The 27,396-nt window shown below is 37.9% G+C and overlaps 1 protein-coding gene across 1 annotated transcript in view; it reads right to left on the minus strand.

Annotated features, from left to right (window-relative positions):
• galntl6 (polypeptide N-acetylgalactosaminyltransferase like 6) overlaps positions 1–27,396 on the minus strand; it is a 211,644-nt gene that overhangs the window by 143,280 nt on the left and 40,968 nt on the right. The window contains exons 3-5 of the mRNA XM_026933253.3: positions 16,694–16,802; positions 11,394–11,532; positions 4,747–4,913 (exon numbers count right to left, since the gene is read on the minus strand). Of these exons, the coding sequence (XP_026789054.1) occupies positions 4,747–4,913; positions 11,394–11,532; positions 16,694–16,802 (415 nt within the window). The remainder of the gene's footprint in view (positions 1–4,746; positions 4,914–11,393; positions 11,533–16,693; positions 16,803–27,396) is intronic.

Below are 27,396 nucleotides of genomic sequence, written 5' to 3' on the forward strand. Positions count from 1 at the left end.
TCACTTACGTTACAGTAGCCAGAAACAATCGTTCCTTCACCAGCCTTGTTTTTTTCTCTCACTTGAAGATAATATGACAAAAAACCACAACTTGTCATGTTACAAAGAAACCGCAAAGTGTACATTCCTCTAAACACTTCAAGTTACAGCTTTACCTCTGACTGTTACAAAGAGACTCCCATAAATGTTAAATAATCATCTCCTTCACCTTGTTAATAATCACACACACTTTTTAAAATCTGTTTATCTTCCATACAAATCCCTGTGTAAGTTCTTACTACAGAAACAATAATATAACATGCACATTATAATGTGCACAATATAAACCTAAGATTTGCAGATGCACTTCTGTCAGAGCTGCTATTATAGAGCATTAATCAACACCTTCTGACCAATCAGAATCAAGCATTCAACAGCACTGCATAATTATAATTATAAATTAAAGTATAATTATAAATAATCCATATCCATTAGAAAGTCGTCTGAAGTTAAGCAGAAGTACCCAGTGACTATTCTAATTAAATCATGTATATTAGTGTAGATGTGCATAGTTTTATATCCATCTAACATTTAAATAGATGAGACTATTGAGCATAATAGAGAATTTCTGAGGTAAAATGTCGTCATCATCCCTGAATGACACAGTGAGCTTCAATAAAGAGGACATTTCATTACAGGACAATTACCTAGAGCCGAATGGAACAAATTCAGTTTGCAGCCCAAGTATAATGAGAGATTTAATGAGAGCAATTTGCTAGCGCTGCATGACTGTTACGGATTAGGGCTTTCTGAACATTTCACCTTTTAAAATGTCCAACCAAGCAAAATATCATAAAGTTCAGGTCGCACTTGTATGTCTCGGTGGTAGCAGAAAGGCTGAAAGTGGAGAAAGTTCCATGTGAACAGCAGTTACATGGGTCAATCAGATGAGTGAATGCTGTTTGTTCCTCCTCATGACCTCTTCAGGACTTGATATACATCAAAGGAAATGTGTTATCACGTTGGTCTACATGAAATCGGATGGGGCAGGAGCTTTTATATCATTCGTATCTATAGCTGCAGTTACATTTACCTGATGCTTTTTTCCAAAGTGACTCACAGTTGAGAAAGGATATAACTAAACAGTTGAAGGTCTTACTCAAGGACCCAAATGCTGAAGCCAGGCAGTTCTGGGGCTTGAACTCACAACCTTCTGATCACTCACCTAAAGCACTAACCACTGGTTGTGCACAGAGGTTTTTTTTCTATAAAATATGAATTTAATAATCCTTTGTCTGCCTCCATATAAAATGTTGACTTTATTGCAGTATGTATTGGCTTTCACTTCCATGAAACCTGCACACATAACACAACAAAATGTACTCTAAATGTTAGGGCAGACATATTCAAACTTTTTGAACTCGAAAACATTCTCCAGAGAGTGTCAGTTAATATCAGCAACTTCAGACCACCTACACAAATGTCAATTGGCTCATCTGCCATTTGTATTATGAAAAAAGGCATGTTTTGAAATATTTTCCTACTCAAAAAGGTCAGTCTTTTAAATATTTCTTTTTTTTGGTATTTTCCATCTCACCCTTATCCATGGTCATCTGCAATGCCTCACATTTTGAAAACCTGTGTTGCTTAGACTGGTCACCTAGATGACTAATACACTCACTAGTTGCTGCCTGGGAATGTGGACTAGTCAGGGTGGTGGAAAAAACAGCGAAGCAGATGGTAAACAAAGTAGAATGGGAAAAGCGCAAATTAGAAGAAATGGGAAATTTCTTCTACTTTAATAGTGTACTATCACTTTAATATTACTTTTTATGCAGTGTAGCAGAGTTCCATCTCCTAATCCCAATCCCATCTCCTCCCAAAGAAATTCCTCCTGCAATTATTTTTGTTGTACTTTAAAGGTAAACACAACCAAAATAAAATCAATGCACTGTGGCACAGTGTGGCACATTCAGTGCCATGGGTTGCACATCACTATCCAATTTCACTCAGCTACACTGATGTGTTCCTTGCTTTACTAACAAAACAGCAATTTCCTGAACCAGTTTTTGATTTAACTATGGAAAAGGCGACTAGGCATTTTTTAAAAAAATTATTGTTCGACTATGAAAAATTAATAGTTTTGCAATCCGTAGTAAATGTAGCTTTACTGATATATTCGCGTTGTGTTTTGGAAATCTTATATCTGTATTTGCTGTGGCTCATTACTGAACTGAAACTAAAAAAAAAAAAATTTGGAATTTAAAAAAAAAAAAAACACTCATTTCTCCTAACAGCTCAGAAAGGAGTGCATTAAAAAAAAAAGAAAAGAGCACCATTAGTGCATTGTGCATTAAGTATCTCAACATCACAATACTGGGAAGACATATAGACATGTCAATGCATTTTTTGACCCCTTTCCCATTTAATAATGTGAGGGTGATGATTAAACAATGACCTACACAGTGAGCGCAGAAAAAAAGGAAGTCAGAGGAAAATCAATCACACTAGTATGAAGGGAATGGGGTGACATTCTGACAGTCTGTCAGTCAGTGTCTTCCCAGACTGTATACTAACAAGAGCTCTCTGCCTTTCTCGCTCTCCCGCTCTCTCTCTCTCTCTCTCTCTCCCTTCCTGTCTGTCTCTCTATCTGGAATTGATGGCTCGGGACAGCCTTCCTTAGAGGTGCTGTCTAGATAAGGACAGTGTGTCACCTGCTAGCTGTGGATCACCTCCATGGCTTCTGTATATAAGGGGTTTCAGAGTGAAAAAAAATGTATATAATATAATATATGTGCCTGATGGTAAACTTAATGGAGACTGAAGTTTCAGCAATTTATAAGAATGTTCAAATCATTTTTGAGGCAACTCATCATTTGAAATTATTTAATCAAATCTGATCTTGTTTTTTCACTATTAAAACATAATGTATATGATATAATTAAGTAGTTACTGACTTATTTTTTCCAATAGATGTTAGAAAAGTATTTACAAACGGTTGTCTTGGGAGAGATTTGGGTTGTCAAATGTGCAAAATTACATCTCAGACCTGCTGAGTTAGTTTAGCAATAAAATTTAAATCTGGTTTAAAGGCGTCTGGTTTAAATGCGTCTTTAGGGTCTTTATCCCTTTTTATGTGGATAATCACTTGGGTGCATTTGTGCATTTGCTTGTGAATAATCTCTATACAGATGAGCAGTACATACACAACACGCACAACCTAATAAAAATAAAAATGAAGAAACAAATAAAGTAATAGAACATAAACCCAGTACAATAAATTAAAATGCAATATATATTAAGGAGTTCCTGGAGATGGAACTGTAACGTATCATGTAATGGATGATACACTGCACATTAAACATCTATCTTTTGCTCATTACAACCACATCTACAGACAGAAAAAAAAAAAAAAAAATACAGTGGCTCTGTTATGCTTTATTTATTTTCCAGGCATGGTTTGGCTCCACTTGTGCCCGTAGAAAGAAGATTCACTGCAAAAAATAAAACCTGCAGTTCCTCTCATCTTCCTGATCACCTTTTTCCTGTGATGAAACGTTTCTATTCTGAGGGCATGGTCTCTTCCAGGATGATGCCGCCAACATCTACATGGCATGAGGGCTCACTGAACGGTTTGCTGAGGATGGAAGTCTTACGTTTGACCTTCACACTCACCAGATCTCAGGTCGTTTGAACACTGTGGGAGTTTTTGAGCGAAATGTTCTCCACCGCCATAATCAAAACACCAACTGAGGAAAGACCTTTCAAAAGAACGGTGTTCATGGCTCCAGCATGGTTTCAGAGACTTGTACAATCTGTACTAAGGAACATTAAAGCTGTTCTGGGGCTTGTCGTGGCCCAACACCATTATGCTAACACAGTTTGTGCTGGATTTTTCCTTTCATTCATCACCGATCTGCATGTTGTCCCAGTCCAGGCTGACAGTGGATGAGTTGTAAAGCTTGTTAGCAGTCATCATGAATGACTTCCTATAGCATACATTATAAGCCTAAAGCTAAATTCCCCCTTCAGTTTACAGAGTCTAGAGTCTAGTCTAGAGCCTACTGCTATTTTGATTCATTTTTCAGCCTGAGAGAATCTACTATTTTTATATCACAATGATTACATTCACCATTACCATCATCAATCCAACCAGGCAATCAGAGAAAGGTGATCAAGAAGATAAAACTTTAAATAAAACTAGCAATGCCAAATGGTTCTCTGTGTGCCTCTGAGGAGTGTAACACGGTTACAGCTGACCTCCCAGTAAATTCACAACTATTTCGTTCACTGTTTTTTTTTCCCTTCAGGTCAAAAATCTGTTCAGAGAGCTTCAGTATCATGAGTCTGGCAGTGAGTCCAAAAATTCACAGAGTCAACTTTATCTTTATCCCATTGGCTAAAACATGAAACACATTTTTCAAGGCAACTGTCACAGGCAAATATCTTTTGAAATGTGATAACTACAACAGGGTAAGTTTATTATTTGCAAGCAGCTAGGCATGTTCTTCCATTCATCATACACTCGGTGTGGTACTGTGTGCCGTTACGCCATATAAGTTGTGTTGACGTCAATGACATCTCTGTTTTGTTGAGTAGGACTTACTTCTGATTCAAATGATTCAAGAAATTTAGCATAATGTAAATATTCAATGTTCTAGCTTTATAGACAGACAAAGCTACTTCTCAATTTTATTTCTGCCTGTGGTTACTCATAACACAGGAACCCCAGCAGTTGGAGCGAGAAATGGAGGCATTGGAGCTCACCTCGATCGCTGTAGTCATCCACCAGAACGATCTCAGCAATCAGGTGATCTGGAGTTCGGTTTACAATGCTGTGGACAGTGCGGAGAAGAGAACTCCAGCCCTCGTTATGGAACGGGATAATGATACTGGTGTTGGGGAGATTCTCCAAGTACAGCTTCTGCTTACAGCTAACAGACAGAGAGAAAAAGAGACAGATAAAGATGAGAAAGGGTGAGGCTGTAAAACATTGTCAGGCCATCAGCCATTACACGAGTACAGGTTTGCTTGACCAAAGCAGTGTCATTCGTGTAATGAATAGATCTACTACACTGTACACCGGCAAACTTTCGGAGTATATGGGAATAGAGCTGAGTGTAACTCTAATCATAAATCACCGTTTAAAAAGCCTTGTCACTCCCCCTGCTCTAATAAAGCCCTCAGAAATCTGTACCTTAATTCACTTTCAACAAAGATTGAAGTGGCAGATGAAGCAACGCTTTACAGCTCACACCAGTCTCTAATTCACTGCCCTGACAAAGCTGACACACGGCCCATTATTTATAGCTCATACAGAACCACAGAACCAGCAGTCTTAAAGCGCTCTGCCTTTAATATATTCACACAGTAAATTAAAAGGTAAATAGAAACAGCTTATCTGAAAGGCTGATTACAAAAACAAACCCCAGTGAGTAGAACTGTAATGGAAACATATGCTACTGTGTAAATAGGTTGATGGTGGAGAACAGAAGTGCTGTGAGGAGAACAAAAAAAAAAAAAAAAAAAAGTCTGACTGTCCTGTGTGATAATTCTACAGTATGTAGTGTCACATAGAAGTTTAAAGACAAGTGTGTAACATTTATGGAGACCAAAATCAGGCCACAATCCACAATCTAGGTCAAAGAAGGCTCCACATCAGCCAATTAACCACCAGCCTGACAAGGGAGACATGGACAGACAGTACACAGAGGTAGAGGTTTAGGTGCAATGTGAAGAGTCTCAACCTGATCCCTGTGGCGACAATCTGTCTGTTGTTTCTTTCATCTGACTGCTTGCTGAGGGCATGTGTGCCCTTCTTGCCATATTCTTTCCACACTTCTGAACAATATACTACGATGGGACTGGTGTCTGACTGCAATACTTTGGAAAAAAATGGGGCAAGGAGTTTCGAGCGTATTCAGTCTGTAGTTTGAAACAAGTATGCTCACTCTTTATGAGTTTTTAGAAACCTCCCGAGTGTCTTGTTGGTGTGCTATAATTGACTGTTGGCTTGCTTGTGATAAACAGAAGTCATTTTAAAGCAGTTCTACAAACACCGCATGTAAATGCCAGGCCTTGATCAATAACTACAACATATGGCCGAATATTTGTTGACACCTCACCATCATACCCATATGTGCTTTCTGAAAATCCCATTCCACATTTAGCACTCCCTTTGCTTGGAAGGATTTCCACTAGATTTTGGAGCGTGGCTGTGGGGATTTGTGTTCATTTAGCAACAAGAGCATTAGTGAGGTCAGGCACTGATGTTGGGTGAGGAGACCTGGGGTGCAGTCAGCGTTCCAGATAATCTCAAAGGTGTTCAGTGGGGTTGAGGTCAGGGCTCTGTGCAGGACACCCGAGTTCTTCCACTCCAACATTAACACACCGTGTCTTCATGGAGCTCGCTTTGTGCACAGTGTAATTGTCATGCTGGAACAGGTTCGAGCCTCTTAGTTCCAGTGAAGGGAAATTGTAATGCTACAGCACTCAAAGACACTCTATACAATTGTGTGCTTCCAACTTTGTAGCAACAGATTTGGGAAGAACCACATATGGGTGTGATGGTCAGGTGACCACAAACATTTGGCCATATAGTGTATAATGTCCAGGATACCACTGTGGCCATAAGGCTGATTAAACAGAATCTCAGCAGCCTGAAATGGAGTAGGGAGTGGAATAAGATGGCATACTTTTGAGAATCGATTGACCACAACTCGTATTTTGTGATGTAGCCTTCCAAAGATGGAAAGGTAGTCACAAATGTAATGGATAGATGTGACCATGCTCACTGAGGTATGGGTGGAGGCATAAGGGGGAATATAGCACAGTGTAAAGATGGAAAAATCTACCACATCTTAAGTGAAAATGGGGCACCAATAGGAACGTGACAGAGTCAGCCAAATGTAATTTTTTTTTTTTTTCAATTTTATTTGTATAGTGCTTTTAACAATGGACATTGTCACAAAGCAGCTTTACAGAAATAAATGGATTCACAAAAATATATTGTAAATATTTGAATTTATCACTGTGAATTTATCCCTAATGAGCAAGCAAGTGGCGACGGTGGTGAGGAAAAACTCCCCGAGATGATATGAGGAAGAAACCTTGAGAGGAACCAGGCTCAAAAGGGAACCCATCCTCATCTGGGTGCAACGGATAGTGCGATTATAAATAAATCCCTTCTATTATTGTGTACTATATGGACAAATAGTGCAATTGTGCAACCAATAAATTCATCACAGTTTTTGCAAGAAGTCCGGCTGGTTAAAATCTATCCACTGTCCACTGATGGAGTCCTGAGTACGAAGCTGCTCGTGGCAACTGCAGCCCCAAAGCCACTACAGCAATCGCAGTCCCAAGCCATTACAGTACAGCTCCTAATATGTGATCCCCATGCCAGTGTATGTACAATGTAAATGTACAGGTTTATCAGCTCGGGATAAATGTACAGGTTTATCAGCTTTCCTACTCGTTCAGTAGGGCCAATTGTGCCCTTTTGGACAAGAATAGCTGTGGCATTGTCAAAATCTATGAAATTTTAATAATAAGATTACAATAAAATTTTGTAAAATCTAGAAAGCATTTGTTAGGTATTTCCCCTTTGAGCATGCAGCACATTTCTTCAGTGTGACCAGTGCTGTTTTTATGTTTGCTTTAAGTTCCTGTCATGTTTTCATGCTTCCTTGTTTACAGTATAATTACCATTGTGGTTTGATTTTGTGTCTTGTTTCTTCCCCATCTTGTCATTTGTGTGGGTGCCGATTGTGTCCGGAGCTCTGTGTTTAGTTTATAATGAGTTTTCCTATTTAAGCCCTGATGCTTCATTGTTTGACTGCAAAGTCTTACCGTGCATCCTTGTCGGTACGTCCGAGCCTTTGTTGTCTAGTTTCTGTGTTTCTTGATTAGACCCTCACTGGTTTTGTTGTGATTATGGATTATCCCTTTTTCATGCTGTCTGCTATTGCTTTGGATTATGTTGATGATTACTGGTTTGCCCACAATAAACAACATGCTGATGTTACACACTTGCATCCTGTCTCTTCCACAAACCACATGTTACAGCACTGCTGTAGGTATTTTTAGGTAAGTTCAGTGAATTAACTTGGATATCTCAGGTGCCTAATCAAGTCACAGTTTTACTTCTGAAATATTATACTTTTGGATATAGCTAGATGTGTACACTGAGTTGCCATTTTTCCCCAGATGTACTGATATATAAACTGGCAGCTCAGTGCATACTGAATGACAAATGTTTCAATTTTCCTGCTGTTCGCAACACTGAATTTATAGCTGCATTACTCTTGGTGTGTCACCTGCCATAGTAACACACACTCACTCCAGCCTCCATGCTGAGCTACTGAATCACATAGTGGGCCATTTTTACACACCTTCTCCTGTTTCTGGATCAGTTTTTTCAGAGATTTATCAGCACAACAAGACGAGATGTGGAACAGTCTGCACTGCTGTTCTGAGCTGCTTTTGAGAAAGGCAGGCCGCTGTCTGAAAGCAGTGTTCCACATCCAGCATGCAGAGCTGCACGCATCCACAGGGCCTGAAAATAAACAGACCTGCACCAGAAACAAGGCCTGAATTGGGAATTGCAATAGCACAGCTGTGATCTAGTCTCAAAAGGTGCTTTGTGTTTCAAAAGCCTGCAAACCATCCTTCCTGAAGATAAAGTAGGACTGAACTCCATTCTTCATCCATCCCTGGCTTTCCACTTGTCTCGTAAGTAGCTAGAGCGGATCTTTCATTATCGATGGAACTGTAACTCTTTGAGCCTCGGCTACATGAGTTATAAGTGGATTTGTTCTTGCCAGGGGAAAATCCATGACTGGAAAAAAAACGCTTTCATGGGCAGCAAATGGTGTGGAGTGGTTAGTCTTCTGAGAACAATTAATGATCAGTCCATCAAAGAGCTCATTTATTGAAACAGTGAGTGCAAAACAAGGTGATCTATTACAAAGTAATACAAGCCTGGTCTTTACTTTTGACTATGATGCTTTTTGATGAAAGAGACAAAAGAAGTGAAAACTGTGTGTATTTGTAGAGAGCTCTTTTCATTTCAAGGTCAAAATCTTTTAAATATAAACATGCTTTATATTTATATAAATATATATATATAAAATTTTAACAAATTATTTATCATAAAGCACATTAAAGAACAAAAGTACACTCACTAATGAAGTGACTATACTACAAACCTATATTTAACAAGAGCTAAGAATAACCTACACCTATATTTTCTAACATCTATTGAGCTGGTGTTCCGAGTGTTTTCAGGGCAAAGCCTGCCTCAATTAAGCACTCGGGATGGTCTGTACCACTTCAGGGGATCAGAAAGATACACCAGACCTAAAATGTTTAAAGCTTTAAATGTCATAAGTAGGACTCTGTAGTCAATGTGGAAATGAATAGGCAGCCAGTGTAGCTTGAATAAGGATTTCTTTTCCTGGCAAGGCTGCTGTATTGTGACCTAACAGGGATCCTTAAAGGGACAGCACAGGGCAAACTGCCACCAACATGTTCTGATCCAGAGATCATGTACAAGGTGTTAATCATCTGATTCTGTATTATGATGCTTTATAGTAGGTGTGACAAATTGATCATGTTCAGCAAGGGCTCCCTAATCACTGATAAAAATTCCAGTATCTAAGAAGGTATTGAGTTAAGGACACAAGCAGTTTGTGTACAGAACAACACCACGGTACAGCGTGTGTTATACCCATTAATAGCAAACTCACTGAGACTTTCTTGCATTACGACATCTTTAAAACATTTTAAGATGGAGTAGTACATAATGTACTGCTGTCAATCCGCTGATAAATTTTTAACCATTATCTCTATTTTCTTATTAATTTCTCATTGCTACTAAGCTCCAGAGGAAGTAAACAAAACATATCTAAACAAAATGATCTGACCATGTGCTCATTTAGATAGTGTGTTAAATAAAATCCTAATACTGTACTTCTTGTTTTCTCAGACTTGAAAAAAAATATATAATTATATTAAAGTAAATATAGATTTTTACTCCATGGTACTCTGAAGACCACCAGCTTATTTTTCCGCCATCTTTGCTCACTGTGTTCAGAGATTTGAGGATACGTAACCATGGAACACATATACTAATTATTGTTTAATAATTAGATCATGAGATGGTGCTATGCTGTGGACATAGAAAATGTTTACTTCATGAGTAACTTCAGTTTGTTCACAGGTAAAAATAATGATCTGTTTCACGATTCTGAGGCAGAGGTCACACAGAAGCTACTGGCATTCAGTTATTATATACAGTGAAAATCCAATTAAAGTGTAGTAGATAAACAGATAAGTGAAATAAAATACAGAGTAAATCAGAAATGGCAACAGAGTCAGTGTTTAAACGTTCTAAGATAGTGACTGTTAGATTAAATCTAATGAATGCTAGAGAGCAATTGTTTGACCCTAGAGAAATGCAATTAACCCTCAATAAAAAAAACCCTCTGGACTCAGCTAAGTCACTTTGGACTCAACTGTGAGGTGTCTGTCAAATAAATACAAATGCAATACACAGTAAGTTACAAGACGGGTATACAGTGCACTGCATAAATATTTTCCCCCCGATTAAACTTCTCCACATTTGTAGTTATAACCTGCAACAGAAATAGACCTAATTGGGATTTCATGAATCTACATAATGTTGAAGTGGGAAATAAATAAATATGGCTTTGCATATTGGTCTTTTGGTTGCTTCTCTGACTAATCCTCTCTTTACCCGATCACTGACTTCTGGTGGTAATCCTCCTCTATGCCGAGCTGTGCCTCAGGATTTAATGGCACTACATGAGAGTTTGGAATATTATTTACAACCAAACCCTGAAGTTTTTCCAGAGCTTTGTCCCGGATTTGTTCTGATAGCTCCTCGGTCTCTGTGATGCTGTTTGCTTGCTTATGTCCTCTAACACGCTCTGGGTTCTTCCAGGAACAGGTGTACGTATTTATATTGTGATCACGTGACATCACTCTGATGGTGACTGGTTGCACCAGAACTAATTTAGGGTTGACTACTTAAACAAATCATGTTTTTTCTATGTAAATAATTTTGCAAACTATACTGATTTCCCCTCCACTTCAATATTGTGGGCTATTTTATAAAGATTCCTAACGTATAATTCCAAATAAGTCCATTACAGTTCCAGGTTGTAACACTGGATAAGTTTAAGGGGGTGAATACTTATGCAAGCCACTGTACTTAATGTCAATTCAATGTATATATGATATTGTACAGGTATTCTGTATTCTGTATTTCAATCTAGTTACTAATAAACAGCGGTATAACTGATTTACATTACTTTGCTTACTAAAGTTCTTTTAAAACTGGTACAGGTGACCCATAGGGAGGATAGATGCCTTTTTTATCGTTTACTCACTTGGGGTGTCTGATGTCGGGCAGCGAGCGATCCAGTGCGATGTTGTTGCTCACGTAGATGTTAAAGCCGTTCTCTTTGTACACAGAGTCATCACACTCATCCTCTGCAAGTGGGTATGGCTTCCCCTGCTCTCCTTTCCCTACAAAACACACACACACACACACAAACATCATCTTCATAGCATGCATGATTTTATATGTGTCTGAGTCTGTGTATGTGTGTGTGTGTGCGCGCAAGAAAACTTTGGTATTTATAATTCTGGGCTTCTCATTTTGAAGTTGGTGTAAACAGTGAGAATGATGCAAATTTAGCAGAGTATCTCCATGATGAACAGTAAATTAATCTAAAAGCTGCTTATTGCTGTTTGTGCAAGATTACTCATGCAAAAACAAATTTTGAAAAATAAATAAATAAAATAAAATAACACCACCAATAATTTAATCATGACATTTAGTAGATTTTTCTTTCACTTTTTTCCCATCTAAAATTATTTTCATTCAGCGTGCATTTATAAAACTCGATTAAGTGACTGACCACCATGAAACACTCTAAGTGCTATGAGTATCACGGAAAAGGTCTGAATGACGTCCATTAATCAATCATAGCTAATAGACAAAATCTGTAATTTTTTTTGTCTCACGTCATTTGAGGGGAAAATATATTTTAAAAAATAATTTAAAACTCACCTGTTTAACTGTTAATTAGAATAATATAGCAACAGCAAATGAGGGCTGGATATTATTATTATTATTATTATTATTATTATTATTATCATTATGACTTAAGTTTCCTCATATAAGACTGATTTCAAAATACACCATTATTCCACTCATTCAGAAAAACAGAAAGCTGTCTAAACAACCAAACAAAAACATTTTAGTTAAAAAAAATATTGCTACAGTGCTAGTGAGAAGGGGGAAAAAAGCATTATATTCATCTGTTCCTTAATCTGTTCATTAATAATAATATCTCCAATTAATACAAATTGAAGAGGATAATATAAGGTTCTTGACAGATTTTACTTTATTGACATTTGATCATGTTACAGATGAGGAACTCCTCAGCACTGCTAACGAGAGCGTGCTGTCAATAATTTAATGGCACCTTTCTGGCAATTATTGGTATCACAAAAGGACATTTTAATGCACACTCTCACAGAATCGCTCTTTCTCCCACTGTTTGTGTGCAGAATGTCGTCTCTCTGTGCATAATTACCGAAACCCCACTCCCACTCCTTACTGCATTCTCTCAGGAGCATCGACTCAAACAGAAAATATGATTCATAACACTGCATACTTTCCTTCTTTTGGCCATTAAAAAAGACTCAGAACAGCTTGACTGAATACTAAATGCCAAAGTGTAACTAAAATAATGCAGGTTTGCAAAAGTACCAAACCCAGGTAAGAAGGCTCATCAAAAAAACAACAACAAAAAAAACAATAGAACTTTGTTTCTTCTTTTTTTTTTTTTTTTGAAGTTCAGAATTTCCAGTATTTCTGAATTCCTGTTGTGTTTTGGGCTGCCTGTCCTTTCAAGTGAGAAAAAAATAAAGTTCGACTGAGGATTCACCTATTCAGCACAACACTGTTGAATTCTCCAGTCTGACTGGTCAGAAGGTGTTGATTAACTGTCTATAACAGCAGCTCTGACCATATTACCATTTGAAATTCAAATCACAGCTTTATATTAATGCGTTTATTGTATCTATAGTAACAGCTCGTTCACTTGTGCGGGACCTGAATGGAGGATCTACATAATCTAAGGCTAATAATAAACATAAAAAACATGTTATTTAACAACAAAAAACATCTACTCATTCTTTCTGTAAGAATACTTCAACTTCTTATTAATGGAAGGAGTCTGCAGTGTCAGTGCTTTGTTACTGTCAGTAAGTTTTCTGCCATGACAGCAAAGCCTGCACTTTCTACATCAAGGGATTTTGTCTTATTAACTTCAACAGTGAAAAAAAATAGAGGCTGGTGAGGGAAGAACTCTTTATAGCTGCTATTATATAAGTAATAACTTGTCTTGTGGACGTTCCACATCATTAAATGTAACTATAAAAACTATAAATTAAACATTGTAATCATTAGTAAATTGCTGATGTATAAGAGCAATAAACACTTCAGGACATGCTGTTATTGGAAAATAATCCACTTCTAGACATTAACAGTGACTTTGCTCTGCGTCAGGTCTCATCACACTAGCCAGTCATTGATTATTTACCTATAACAGCATGATTTTATTCCTTAAACTATACAAACAGGTCTACTAACACATCCTGTTAGTAACTCAGTGACAGATGTTAGTTTTATTTTCACATTCTCTGCAATGTTAATTTCACATTCTTGCTCTCTCTGTCTAACCAAATGGGATTGAATGTACATGGGGTCCTAGGGTAATTTTCTATTCTACACACGCTCCTCTTTGATTTTATTTCTGTCCGGATCTGCTATGTCTGTTTTTCTTCACTGTCCTCCTCTAAGAAAATTACAGACCGAATTACATACTGTTTTCACTAAATTTCAGTGTCTGATCATTTTAGTCCCGTCCGGATACACAGAATTTTCTATGCAGTTTTTTCGTGTTGGAAAAAAACAAAAAAAGATGTTTGAGTGCTGCTATTGACTGTATTTAGTCTCGTACATACTTCCTAAGACATAAAATGAAAAATGGAGACTTCTTGTATACTTTGTGATTATTGTGTTACTGTATTTTTAAATTGTTGCTGGAACCTTGGTTCAGCCCAAACTGGAAAAAGAGCCAGCATCTCTTCTTTACTCCAGCGCCCCTTCAACCACTTGGACACCATGTTATGAATGGAGCGTGAAGGGGAGGTGTGATAAAGCGATTTTTTAATGAACGACACAATAACATCATTTTTACACAGCAGCCTCTCTTTTTTCTCTCTCTTGAAGATAAGAATTAAAAAAACACAGCTTGTCATGTTACCCTCCAAACTGAAGACTTGCGGGAAAACTTTGCTTTACCTCTGATTGTTACAAAGCACTGACACTGGCGACTCCTTCCATAAATGTTAAATAGAAAACTTCAACATAATTAATGATTATACACTGTGAATGATCTGTTACTATCGAAATGATAACATTTAGAACAAGAACATGAATATAAACGTGAGATTTGCAGCCACACCACTGCTGGAGCTGCTGTTATAGAAAATTATTCAACACGTTCTGACCAATCAGAATCGAGAATTGAACAGTGCTGTGGATTTATAAAGGACCACAGCAAAACTAGTTTAAAAATGTCGGCAGTGCACTGAAGCTTGTCATTACTGAATGGCTACAAAAACATGTCAAAATACACCTCTAGTTTACGGTTTTGGGCAATACGTAAAAAAATACAAGCCCATTCCATCTCATGTGTAGTGGTTAAAATGCCATCATCTACAGTCATCCAGAAAGCAATTTGTTGATCAGATGAGAGCAGATTGTTGTGAATCCATTATTTAAATCCTCTGGTTTCATATTCTGATCTCTAAAATTGGTGGGGAGTCATGAAAAATAAATGTAAGGATTAACATGGTGCCTGTTATCATAAGATTTGTCACCAACAGATGGGATGTATCGTTAAATCTCTGACGTAATGGACTTTGTGTGATGATGTGATGTGATGTGATGGTGGAACCCTGAACAGTTGAGCTGAAGTGTCCATATGCCAAGAGACTTGAGACCCTGGTTACACTCCTGAGGGAAAACTATTGCATCACTCTCTAATCTCACAGATCAATCTACTTAATACACTGACTTACGACTCCATTATACTCCAAACACTGTAAAGCTATAAAATATCCAGTAAGGTTCTCATTGATTAATCAGGCTTGTTGATGGCTTTTATCTGCTAACAAGGCACTCTGAACTCAGGAAATATTTCTTCGCACTCCGTTGTGTGGTACTGGATCAGAGCAATGTCTCCTTAACCCAAATAACAAAAACTTACTGAAGGGATGCAGATATCACACTGCTATATGCAACACAGTAATAAAGAAAGAAAAAGAGAGAGAGGAGGAGACAGAGAGAGAGAGAGGGAGAGAGAGAGAGAGAGAGAGAGCAGGAGAGAGAGCTGTGCATGGATGAAAATCTGTCCTTATACCCAACTGTCCCCAGAAGCCCTGCAGAAATCTGCAGTATTACTGCTGTCCCTGTTTCTGTGCAGCTTTCTCCTTTCGCTCATTTATCTACTCTCTGATCTAACTGCTGAAAATGAGATGAGTTGGACAATTTAGATTGATGGATGGATGGATGGATGAGCGAGTAGATGGATGTATTAAAGCATGAATGTATGGATGGACAGACAGATGGATGTATTGAATGATGGATGGGTGAATGGATGAATGTAATGGAAGAATGGATGGACAGATGGATAGGTGGGCGGGGACACGGTGGATGGATGGATGGATGTATAAATGGATGGATGTGTGAGTAGATGGATGAAGTGAAAAATGGATGAGTGAATGTGCTGAAAGTTGGATGGATGGGTGGAAGGATGGATAGATGGATAAGTAGGTGAATGGACTAACTAAAGAATAGATGGATGGCTGGAAGGATGGAAAGATGAGTGGACTAACTAAAGAATAGATGGATGGTTGGATGGCTGGATGGATGGATGGATGGATAAATGGGTGAGTGGATGTATGGAGATTCTGATACTGAAGAATGGATGGACAAATAGATGGACAGATGGATGGATTTAGAAAAGGATGAGTGAATGTCTAAATTGATGGATTAATGAACAGACAGATAGACAGACACATGGATGAATGGATGGGTGAATGAATGGATGTACTTCATTAGTTCCCAAGGGGAAATTTGGGAAAATATGACATTAATTATGACTTGAGGTTAACTATAATTCTTTGGTTTTGTGAGCAGCAGGATAGATGGATGCATGGATGGATGGATGGGCGTCATTTATTTGTCCCCAGTGGGAAATTTGGGCAAACCGGACATCAATGGTGACTCAACGCTAACTGTAATTTTCTGGCTTTGTAAGCAGCAGTCACATGTCTGTCAGTCAGGGATGCGAAATCACTTCACTATCCGTTTATCTCTTTATCGTTAGGTAGTTTGTCTATAATTTACTGCTGCAAAAGAGAGCTGTAACATCATCAGACATATTAGAATAATAAATAAAACTCAAACAGGTGGATGAAACACCTTTAGCCCGAGGCATTACCTGTGTAGGCTGGATAATAGGGAAAGGAATAAGAGAAAAATGAATGAGTGAGTAAATTGAACAAATGTGTGTGTATTCCAGATGCTGAGGTGCAGTGGGCTTACCGACACGCATCTCGTCTCTCCTGATGCTCTCGTTATCGTGCCAGTCTCTCCTCCTCAAGCCGTCTGTCCAGCTGTAAACATGTCCATCACTCAGTCCGAGCGCAAATCCCTGCAAAGGAGAAAGACCACAGAGTGTGTTACCTGCATCATTTCCTAACTCTTCTCTGCTATGTTTCTATCCATGGAGGCTCAATTAAGTAATTCAATCTCTTATTTATGAGCAATATTAACAACATTGATAAAAAAAAAAAAACAGAGTGATAAAACAATGATAAACACTTGATACTTTATCAAAGCAGCTCAAAAAACACCTTTCTGATAAATCTTAAGAATAAAATCATTTATCAAAGCTAATAGCTTGGAGCAAAAGACACCATTTTCATTAGATCTGATAAGTTTATGGCTGTGTGCATTTACTATATTGAGATACGTCTTTAATCTCCTAAGTAATTGCATAAACACACACACACACACACACACACACACACTCACAGACTGCACATCTCCCTTTGGTGCTTCACTCTTTTGAGGATTTTGTAACTTGGTGATTTGCCACAAACTTATTATTTAAATTTATCTCTTTGTCCTCTCGTATTTTGCTTCACGTATTTACATTAGTCAAGCACTAAAACACAGAGCTACTTACAGACTCAACTAAAATCGAGCAAATGATGTCTGACAGGACTATAAATGTACCTGTGTTACTCTGAAACATCACCTATTTGTGCGATAAAAAGTCCTATTTGTGTAATAAAAGGGAGAAAGGAGCAGAAAAGTGCAGCAACAGGAAGTCAAACAGCTCCAGTCTGACCGAGAATTGGACCATTTCCATTTTCAGCATTTGACCTGCTACCTGGTATTTATCTTGCCTGAGGTCAGTGTTTCTTCATTTCTCCATTTCAGCAAGTAATGTGAGAAACAGAGCGTGCTCGAGGAAATTTACATAACCCCAGACCGTGATATGAAATAATTTCTTCTTCACCCGCGAAAGGTAATTCCATTCTTAGAGTGCACAATTTCAGTCCTTGACTTTATTTATTTCTGCTCTTCTGCTATTCTGCAGTTTTCACACAACTCAAGGATTTGACACCCAGAGGAGAAGGAGCACTGTCCATATCCAGCTCATAAAGATGAGGTCACACAGAGGTAAAAGCACCTAGAAATATTTCATTACCTGCCCTCCAGGGCACCGCTGTTAACTACGAGGATTGAATTTCTCTAAATGAGGTGCCGCCTAGACTGCCTTCTCTCACTGCCCCCTGCATGCTCCACAGCAATGAAGCAGAGCAAAAAGAAGAGCACACACCACACATACACACACACACTTAGTGACCACTTTAATAGGAACACCTGTAACCTTGCTCATTCATGCAATTACATAATCAGCCAATCATGTGGCAGCAGCACAATGCATAAAATCACAATGCCTTTCTGCTCAGCACAGATATAAAGATGGTTATATGAGTTACCATATACTTCCTGTCAGCTCAAACCAGCCCGGCCATTCTCCTCTGATTTCTCTCATCAAGAAGGTGTTTTCGGTCACAGAAATGCCACTCACTGGATATTTTGTTTGTTTGTCTGTGAAAGACTGTTGTATGTGAAAATCCCAGGAGATCTACAGTTTCTGAAATATTCAAACCAGCCCATCTGGCACCAACAACCATGCCATGGTCAAAGTCACAGAGATCACATTTTTTCCTCATTCTGATGTTTGATGTGAACATTAACTGAAGCTATTAACCCGTATCTGCATGATTTCATGCACTGTGCTGCTGCCCCATAATTGGCTGGACAACTGCATGAATATGCAGGTGTACAGGTGTTTCTATTAAAGTGGCCAGTGAGTATGTAGTAAATCAGTGCAGACTAACTAGGCCATACATTTCCAGTCTACTCCAACATTTATCAATCCACATGTTCTAAAGCCTGAAAGATTTTTTTTTTTACAAATGTTGCATGCGCTTGTAAACATGCATGCCAGAGAACAAAAAAGAAATGCGTCTTAAAGTAACTCTACAGTCCACTGATAGCTGTTTAATAAAACATCACATTTCCATTTCTTACTCTAGCGGCCTGACTCAGCCTCGAATAAATTTGCTCTTCATTTTCATGCAGTTCATGCCGTAATTTTTGGCTCTCTGATTCGGCCATGAGCACCTCAAACATCCTGGCACAGTTTACGTTTAAAAACAAGAAGAAACAATTTACCAGGCACCCAATGAATTAAAGAGCCCAAAAATCCAATGTTGTCTTGTTTTTCTCTGGTCTGTAAAGTGCACGATGCCAATCTAGCAGACAGTGAAGGACAAAACAATTTCATGCACCACAAACAGCATCAAGTACCTGTGCTCTACTGGCATGATTGAGCAAGACAAACTAACAAGTACTTCACAAACTGCACTGTCTTGCTAGCAAAACAGCACTTCACACCTCTATTAACACATGCACAAAGTAAGCCAATTAACACGTAAACCTTTCCTGTATCTGGAAACAATCGGCAGGTTTGGTACACGACACTGTGGTGTGATGCGGCCCAGTGCAAAGCAGCATTAATGTTACTAACCTCATGGTTTTTTTTTAATTAATTAGAGAATTATTAAAGAAATAATGTATGATTCCCATCATACAATTTATCTCTTTACAGATACATTTAATGTTGTGCAACATGCGTGAAACATAGATTTCATTTTTGATCGATTTTTTTTCTGGACTACCTAGACCTCAGTATGTTTGATGAAGTATGAAAGCAGTTTTTGAGCCTGAGAGCAGTCCAGAGACCTGATCCTTGGTCCTCATGAAAATGGTACTCTGGGGCTCGCGTCCACTGAACCGTGGCACGGTCTGCGTCAAGTGTGGAAGCAGTTCGCTCTCTGTGCTATATGCCAAGTAACACGATTGGTTCAAATTGCGACATTAATTCAAGTTTCCTGATGGTGAAGAATGGGTTGCTGTGGTCTGCGAAGGAGAAGGAAGACCTTACGGATAAAACTAAAACTAGACGTTTATAGGACTGGCGTGCTATAATTAGTTTATTATGAGAGCAATGAGAGCCTCTTGAAAAACACAAGTCTTGTGCTGGCTTGCATGGCTAAAAACCTTATTAAAATATTTCCAAAAATCGCTATTCTTCACCGATTGAGTGTTGTACCAAAGAAAATTAATTTTAAATAAACAATAAATGAATAAACATAGTGTCTACTATGTTGCAAACCTGTGTGCACAAATGCGGTTTATTGAATTGTGTAATCAAGCCACAGTTCGGAAGGAATTCTTCTACAAGAAAGCAAACCTGCGATTATAAGCCCCGCCCCCAAACGAGCAAGTATTTGGGCCAAGTATGAAAATTCATTTGTTATATCAGCTATAAACAGTCTTTCCCTGACCAGCCTCTTTTCTCCTTTTTTTTCTCTTGAAGTTAAAAGAAAAAAAACAATGCAGCTCCTTCCATAAGTGTTAAACATCCCCTTAGATAAAAATTCACAGTATCAACAATTAGATGTTTTTTCTTTATTAAACAATTTATAACAATTTATAATGTTTATTATTAGATTATGAGGAGTGCTTGCCATACAAGCCCCTGTGAATGAGCTGTTACTATAGAAACAATAATGTATTAGAAAGAGTGCTGTGAATTTGCAGCTGCACTACCGTCAGAGCGGCTGTTATAGAAAATTCATTAACACTTCACAGCGCAGTGGTATGATGCCAAAAAAATAAAAATAAAAATAACACACCAACATATCACCAAATGTTATGAGATCCTTTTTAGCTCCACAGCACACACACTCTGTCTTATGTGAGATGGATGACCTTGCAGTCATCTGTCTGTGGTCTCCTGAGAACGCCTGCCGAGGCCAGTGTTGATAAAAAGTGCCACTTCATGCATTAAACTTAAAGTTCAAAAGTTCATCTAAAGCTGAGCATCTCTCTATCTCTCTCTCTCTCTCTCTTCTCAACATTTCTTCCATTCCGGTGCTCTCTGGCACATCTGGTGGTTCTCTGGCAGTCCTTCTGCTTCCTCCACATTGATTCCAGTAAATTTAGCAATTACTGACTCGGCACAGAAAGCAGTGGGGCGACCGTCTGCACAATGTTCTGCTTCATTCGAGGCCGATGGAAACCTGCCGTAGATTCTGCCTTCATAGTGCTTTATTTGATTTATTTCACAGGTCTGTGTGCTGAAATAGAAAAATCTTGGAGGGGTGTCTGTACACAAGCTAGACAAAATGAAAACATGGCTGGGAGCAAAATGATGGTGATGTAACCGCAATAGCAAAGAAGTGCTGCACATCAGTATACAGACAATATTAATTGTGTAAGCAGAGTAAATGACTAATGCTAATGCACTTTACAAAAGTACATTACTGGACACAAGCACGCATCAGTACAAAGATCCTCAAAATACATACAGAGAAAAAGACAAAATACACTCCCACATACATACATGGACAAAAGAAAGTTGTCTGTGGTGTAATGCTGAATTTCTCTAAGCTGACTATTTTAATGTAAAAGTGAGAAATTGTCCTTTGATAGATTTAAGCATTCTGCTCAACCTAACACCACAATCTTCATCTTCATTCTAGTGGCATTCAAACAGCACACCCAGAAAACACACGTTATACTGGCAGGAGGTTTCCAGGATCCAGGTTTATAGACACGTGACACGTGTGTAACTGTAAGGAGAACCAGGAGCAGGGCTGCAGCAGAGGCTCTACCCTGACTAGAGAACACTTCCATACTTTGCTTTCATTTTTGCCACCTAAAATCCAGAAATAGTATCACTGCCAACTGTGAGTCTAGACCACACACACACACACACACACACACGCACACGCATAGACACACGCACACATTCTTTTTTGTGAAGCCCTTCCACTGATTTAATAGGGAAGGCAGAGGAACCGAGCTGAGTGTGAATTTGACTTGCTGCTTCCTGCAGCCAGAGCCCACGTTTCTAATACAGCAAAAACACCAGTTTGAGTACTCGCCAAAAACGTGATGTTAAGGTGAGTCATTTCATGTGCGTATTAGAATTTGACGCCATTTCCAATTAATGAATTCAGAGCACTTTGGGCAAAGACACTTATAATCTAATTCGTTTTCATACAGAGGTGTCAGAATCAGAGACCTAAAGCTAATCACACTAAGTCGAATTTGATATCATAATGCATTTCTGATATTTTTTAAGCATTTTGTGAATCACAGAAACAGACTCTGTTCCACTGTAGTGTTAGTGCTGCTGCTTAATGACTTTGGTTTTCTGCCTGAACACAGATTTAGTTCTTGCTTGTGTAGCCGTCCCTACAGTCATCATTGCTTTAAGTCCCTCGTGAGTACCGTCGCTACAGTAACAGTAAAAACCCTGCAAAAAAGGGATGCTGTGAGGACATTTGAGGACATCAAGTCAATTCTGTTCCTCTCAAAGGGTTAAATGTGTACACATGTTTGTCTTATTATCCTTTCTGGATCTTCCATTGACCTTAATATTAATGTAGCTAAAAATTAATCATGGGAACCAGCCAAATGTCCCCACAAAGTCAAAACAATCAGATATTCCTGTCCATGTGGGGGGACATTTGGTGCCCAACAAGATGTAAAAATATGGCCACACACATACACACACACATTTTTCTTTGTGAGGACCTTCCACTGACCTTCTACTCTAATGATTACTGTTACTACAGAAGATGTGAAAACACTTTTTATTTGAGGACCAGGTGATTGTGAGGACATTTGGTCTTTTTTAATCCTGACAAAGAGCTAAAAATATAACACACACACATGCACACACACACACACACACATGCACACTTTTTAAGCTGGATCAGGACTCTCGTAAGCTATCGTCCCGATCCTTCTTAAAGTTTTGCAACATCAAATCCCCATCTTACGTAGTGGAAAGAACATAAACTAACACTTTTTCAAAAGTTTTCCGGTATTGTGAAAAAAAAAAAATCTGTCACTTTGATGTGGTTCAGGTTTTTTTTTCAGTGTGTTGACTGTGCTACGTCTCTGAGCTGCATTAATAAGACATGAAAGTCTACAGTCTAGACACACACTGACCATTCTTTCACCTCTCTAGTTTCTTCACAAATGAAGGCGAAATTGATTGTCTGGATGTGAAGGAACTTGCCTAATTAACCATGAAACAAGCTCAGCAGATAAACGAGTGCTTAAGTTCTTTAATGGCTAAATAGCTTACTAAATGTTTCGTAAATTTACAACAGCGAATCACAAGTCATGGTGACCGGTGTGTGATTAGTGCTACAATGGTCATATTATTCTCTTGAAAAAAATAATAAATAAAATAAAAGATTATTTCATGTAGGGTTTTTATCCTGTAATCCTTTTTAGTATTACACTCAAAGAAGCAAAGATCTGAATACAATCTAAAATTTTAGCCAAATACTTTAATAAACATACAAGTGCACAAGGGCTTAAGGGAATTATTAAATATGAATTCATAAAACATTCAGTAAGACTAGGGATAAAATGCAAAAGGCATAAGAACAAACTGAGCTACAAAAATTAAAAATGGAAATGATTATTTGGTGTGAATCCAGATTACATGAAACTTTTATATTAAAAATACATACATTTATTCCTTAGCACAGTCTGAAGCAAGCAGTTACAATGTTTAATTTGTTAATGAACAACGCATCACCGTTTTTAAGAGGTTATAGTTAGATTTAATGTTGTGGAACGTCCACAAGACAAGTTAGTTCCTGTTCTCACTTACATTATAGCCGTGGTAAACATTTATTCCCTCACCAGCATCTCCTTCTCTCTCTTTCTCTCGCTCTCTCCAAAATTTCAGCTTGTCATTTTTCCAAGAAACTCCTCCGTCCTGAAGACTTTCCTATGTTGGGAAACTTTACTAAGCACTATGACTGTTATAAAGCGCTGACGCTTGAGAATACTTCCATAAATGCTACATAAATGTCTCCTAACAAAAAACTTTCACCTCAACAATTATACATTTTACTCTTTTAAACAACAACACTTTTTTATATCCATTTATTATTAGTCATTGACTATGTGGAGCGTAGGCTTTCGAAGACTGACAGTAGTGTCAGGAATAGCTATAAAGTTGGACGATTTAAATGTCTGTGTGAAAACGCTGTCTGCAGCTTTAAGATTGACAAAAATAAAGTGTGTTGTATCTCGTAATATGTTTTTCCTTTTCGCTTGATTTGTATCCTATATAAACCTTAATAACCTGCTGTCTGACTGTGGAGCAGAGCAACAAAACATCTTTCTGTGACGCATCTTAGCTTCCTATGTCCATGCTGCCGAACAGATAAAGCCATGAACGGGGTTTAAATTAAGAAAATGAAACAGCGTGTGGTTTATCAGGGTGACATCACTGTACAAGAATTTAATAAGTATCTCCGCTGCTGTTCACCACAGAGCGTATGCATGTGTAGTTTATTAAAATTTTATAATGAGTTTAGTTACAACTAATAACTCGTTACTTTATTTACGGTCCCGATTTCAGTTTTCTGACATTGTTATTGGGTAATTAATAATAATAATAATAATAATAATAATAATAATAAGACAGCAATTTTGGCTGTAACACAAACTATAGGCTTATATTAATGTGCTTTTTTCTAATACGTTACTGTTTCTATAGTAACAGCTCATACACAGGGACTTGTCTTGCGAATGCTCTACGCAGCTTGTGATATCGTGTGTAATATTCCATTGTCCTGTTATGCCTCCTCACTATCGATGATTGACGATAGTATCGCCTGTGGCTCTGAGGCTGAGAAAAAAATTCAGATCAATCAGATCAGAGAATTCAATTTCACTGTGCTATAAATATGTTATTAATCTATACAATCTGAGTGGTCCCTGGACGGCCAGTGGTGCTCTCACCGCCGCAGCTCAGGTTCAATTCCTGGCCAGGGAACCAACCCCAGCCACTGGAGCTGCACAAGACAGTGCACACCCAGTGCCGGATCATGGGCTTTGACCAACATAGGGGTTTCTGCATATAACATACATGAAGAAACTCTAAATATATTTCACCAGCACAATGTAGAAAGTTAAAATTTACATTTGGTTGTGATATATATTAAAAAAAAAATCAATTCAGTTAAACCTCACTGTATTTTATAAACTTCATTTACTCAAATTTTTCACTAAACACATCCTAAATAATTTGTAAAACATTAAAAAAATCAGAATGAATTAGCTACAAAACATGCCATAACAAGGGCTGACTAAACAAGGGCTTCTCTAGTGTCTCCAGGTGATGTTGTGCAACCTATAATTTAATCTATAACAACCTATAATATAAGTAAGGGAATATCCACGGCTAGGTGTCCGTTACATGATTTTAATGCACAATGTGGAGGCAAAGAACCACCTGACGTGAGGCAGAGTGCATTAAAATCGTGTAATGCACACCGTCCCGGGGATTATCCCACTTATACCACGGTCACTTGCCAGCATCAACCAGTTAAAGCTGTCATTGATGTTTGCAGTGCAAAATTTGACTGAAAGGATAAAATAACAGTTTATTGTCATTAGTTGTTTTATATACAGGTCATTAGAGCTAGAATTCTGCCTGCTATAAATCATACACATTGATAAAGTAGAGCGATAAGATTACATTTATTTGAATGAATTATAACGAATAGTTATTAGAGAGAGAGAGAGAGAGAGAGATTGCGCATGTGTGAATTACCTGCATCTGTGCCGTGTCTCTACTAATAACGAAGCTGTGTGTTTAACTACTGTATGCTGTAACTGTAACTGTATGGTACTATGGTTACAGTTGTTTATAGGCAGTATATTCATTTAGAACGGTGATTAACCTGATGGAAACTACCTGTGCATTCAAGGGTTTGAACGCAAACCTTCCAGCCAATCAGAATCGAGTATTCAGACAGACCACGGTATAAGTGAATGGAGAGCACAGACACAAAGAACCATTTTCAATTAGTCGTTTTAATAAAAAGGTCATAATGTATTTGTCAGGCAAAACACTTGTTACAGCAGCACTAAAATGGCCCTGGTAACTGCAGCGATTGTTGATTGGAGCATTAAAGCAAAAGCAATTTCATGATCTGCTAACCAGCATTACCATATTGTAAGCACACACCAGCTGTCTTCCACTGTTATTGTTAAGGCATGAGGCTCAGTGGAGTCGGTCCTCTTTCCTTCATTCCTCCAGCAGCCGGTGTGAATGGGCTGCATTATAAAAGGCAGTGAGTCACACTTCTGTAATGCTCACATTAAAACACACTGGCTGTCCTTGCATGCCATAAAACCTCCATCTGCACAAAGAAGCAATCAGAATGACACTCTGCTGCGAGGACCACATTTGATAATAATAATTGTATATTTGCACATTTTAACCCAGCATTTTACACAATGCCTCGCCCGCTTTCATTCATGTCATACATTTACGTTCATGTCTTTTTTTCATTTTGCAGACATTTTTGTATAAAGTGTCTTACAAGTGAGGGTGTATAAAATACAGGCATCTGTTTTTTCAAAAATGCAATAATAATAATAATAATAATAATAATAAAAGGGCTAAGTATCCATCTACTGCCCCTATAGTAAGAGAGATGAAGGAAGGAGAAGCAGTGAATAAACACAAAGCTGTTGAGCAGCAAATCAGTCATTTTTTTAACCTAGTAATACTCACTCTCAACTCTAACAGAGTAGCATAAAAAACTATGATGGGTTGATTCAGAGTTGGTGAGTTATGTCAATATTTATGCAGGGAAAGTTGCACATATCGAGTTTGGTTATGCAGCTGCTTTCTAGATCGAGGTCTAAGTCGAGTTTCTAGGTGGGCTATTGCTAGATTTTTCTTGAGTAAGTTGCATCTGAGACAGGGTTTTCAATACCAACACCTTTAAACACAAGCACTAGCATTTAAGAATAAAAAAAATGGGGATAGAAAATACAGACCAAACAAGCGGATAGCGTTTTTTTTTTTTTTTTTTTTTTTTTAATCAAAATTTAAAAAAAAGGCTAATATGATGATATGGCCAAAGGTTTGTGGGCACCTGTCCATCACAGCCATATGTGCTTGTTGAACTCCCCCCAACTTTGGCAAACCATGTGTTCATGAAGCTCGCTTTGTGCACAGTGTAATTGTCATGCTGGAACAGATTTGAGCCTCTTAGTTCCAATAAAGGGAAATTGTAATGCTATAGCATACAAAGACATTCTATACAAGTGTGTGCTTCCAACTTTGTGACAACAGTTTGGGGAAGAACCACATATGCACTGCCAAAACTCCTCACCTAGTCAAGACTTACAATCTTATTTCTAGCCATAAAATCTTATTGATCTTATTTTAAGAATAAAATACTATGCAAGACCAGATTGTGTAAGATTATTATGATTGATAAGATTATTTATCTTTTTTTTCTTACTTAGTTAGCAAAGCTTACAGTTAGTTATTTTACCTGCAAATTAAGCTTATTTACCATCACAGGCATTCCAAATGCTTGTTGTTAAATAAATTATTGTTGACAATATGTATGGTGATCTTGATTTTAATAGTCTTGTTTTAAGTTTAAATGCTTTGTCTCATTTTAAGTCAGAATATATAATGATGACAATTCTTAAATTAAGAGGAATTATCTTGTTTAGTAGCTCTGGTTTTAAGATATTTTCACACAAATTAAGATAAGCACACTGTTTAAAAATGTATTAAAAAAACTAGTTTT

This window comes from Pangasianodon hypophthalmus, chromosome 3 (assembly GCF_027358585.1).
Source record: "Pangasianodon hypophthalmus isolate fPanHyp1 chromosome 3, fPanHyp1.pri, whole genome shotgun sequence".
Classification (NCBI taxonomy): domain Eukaryota; kingdom Metazoa; phylum Chordata; class Actinopteri; order Siluriformes; family Pangasiidae; genus Pangasianodon; species Pangasianodon hypophthalmus.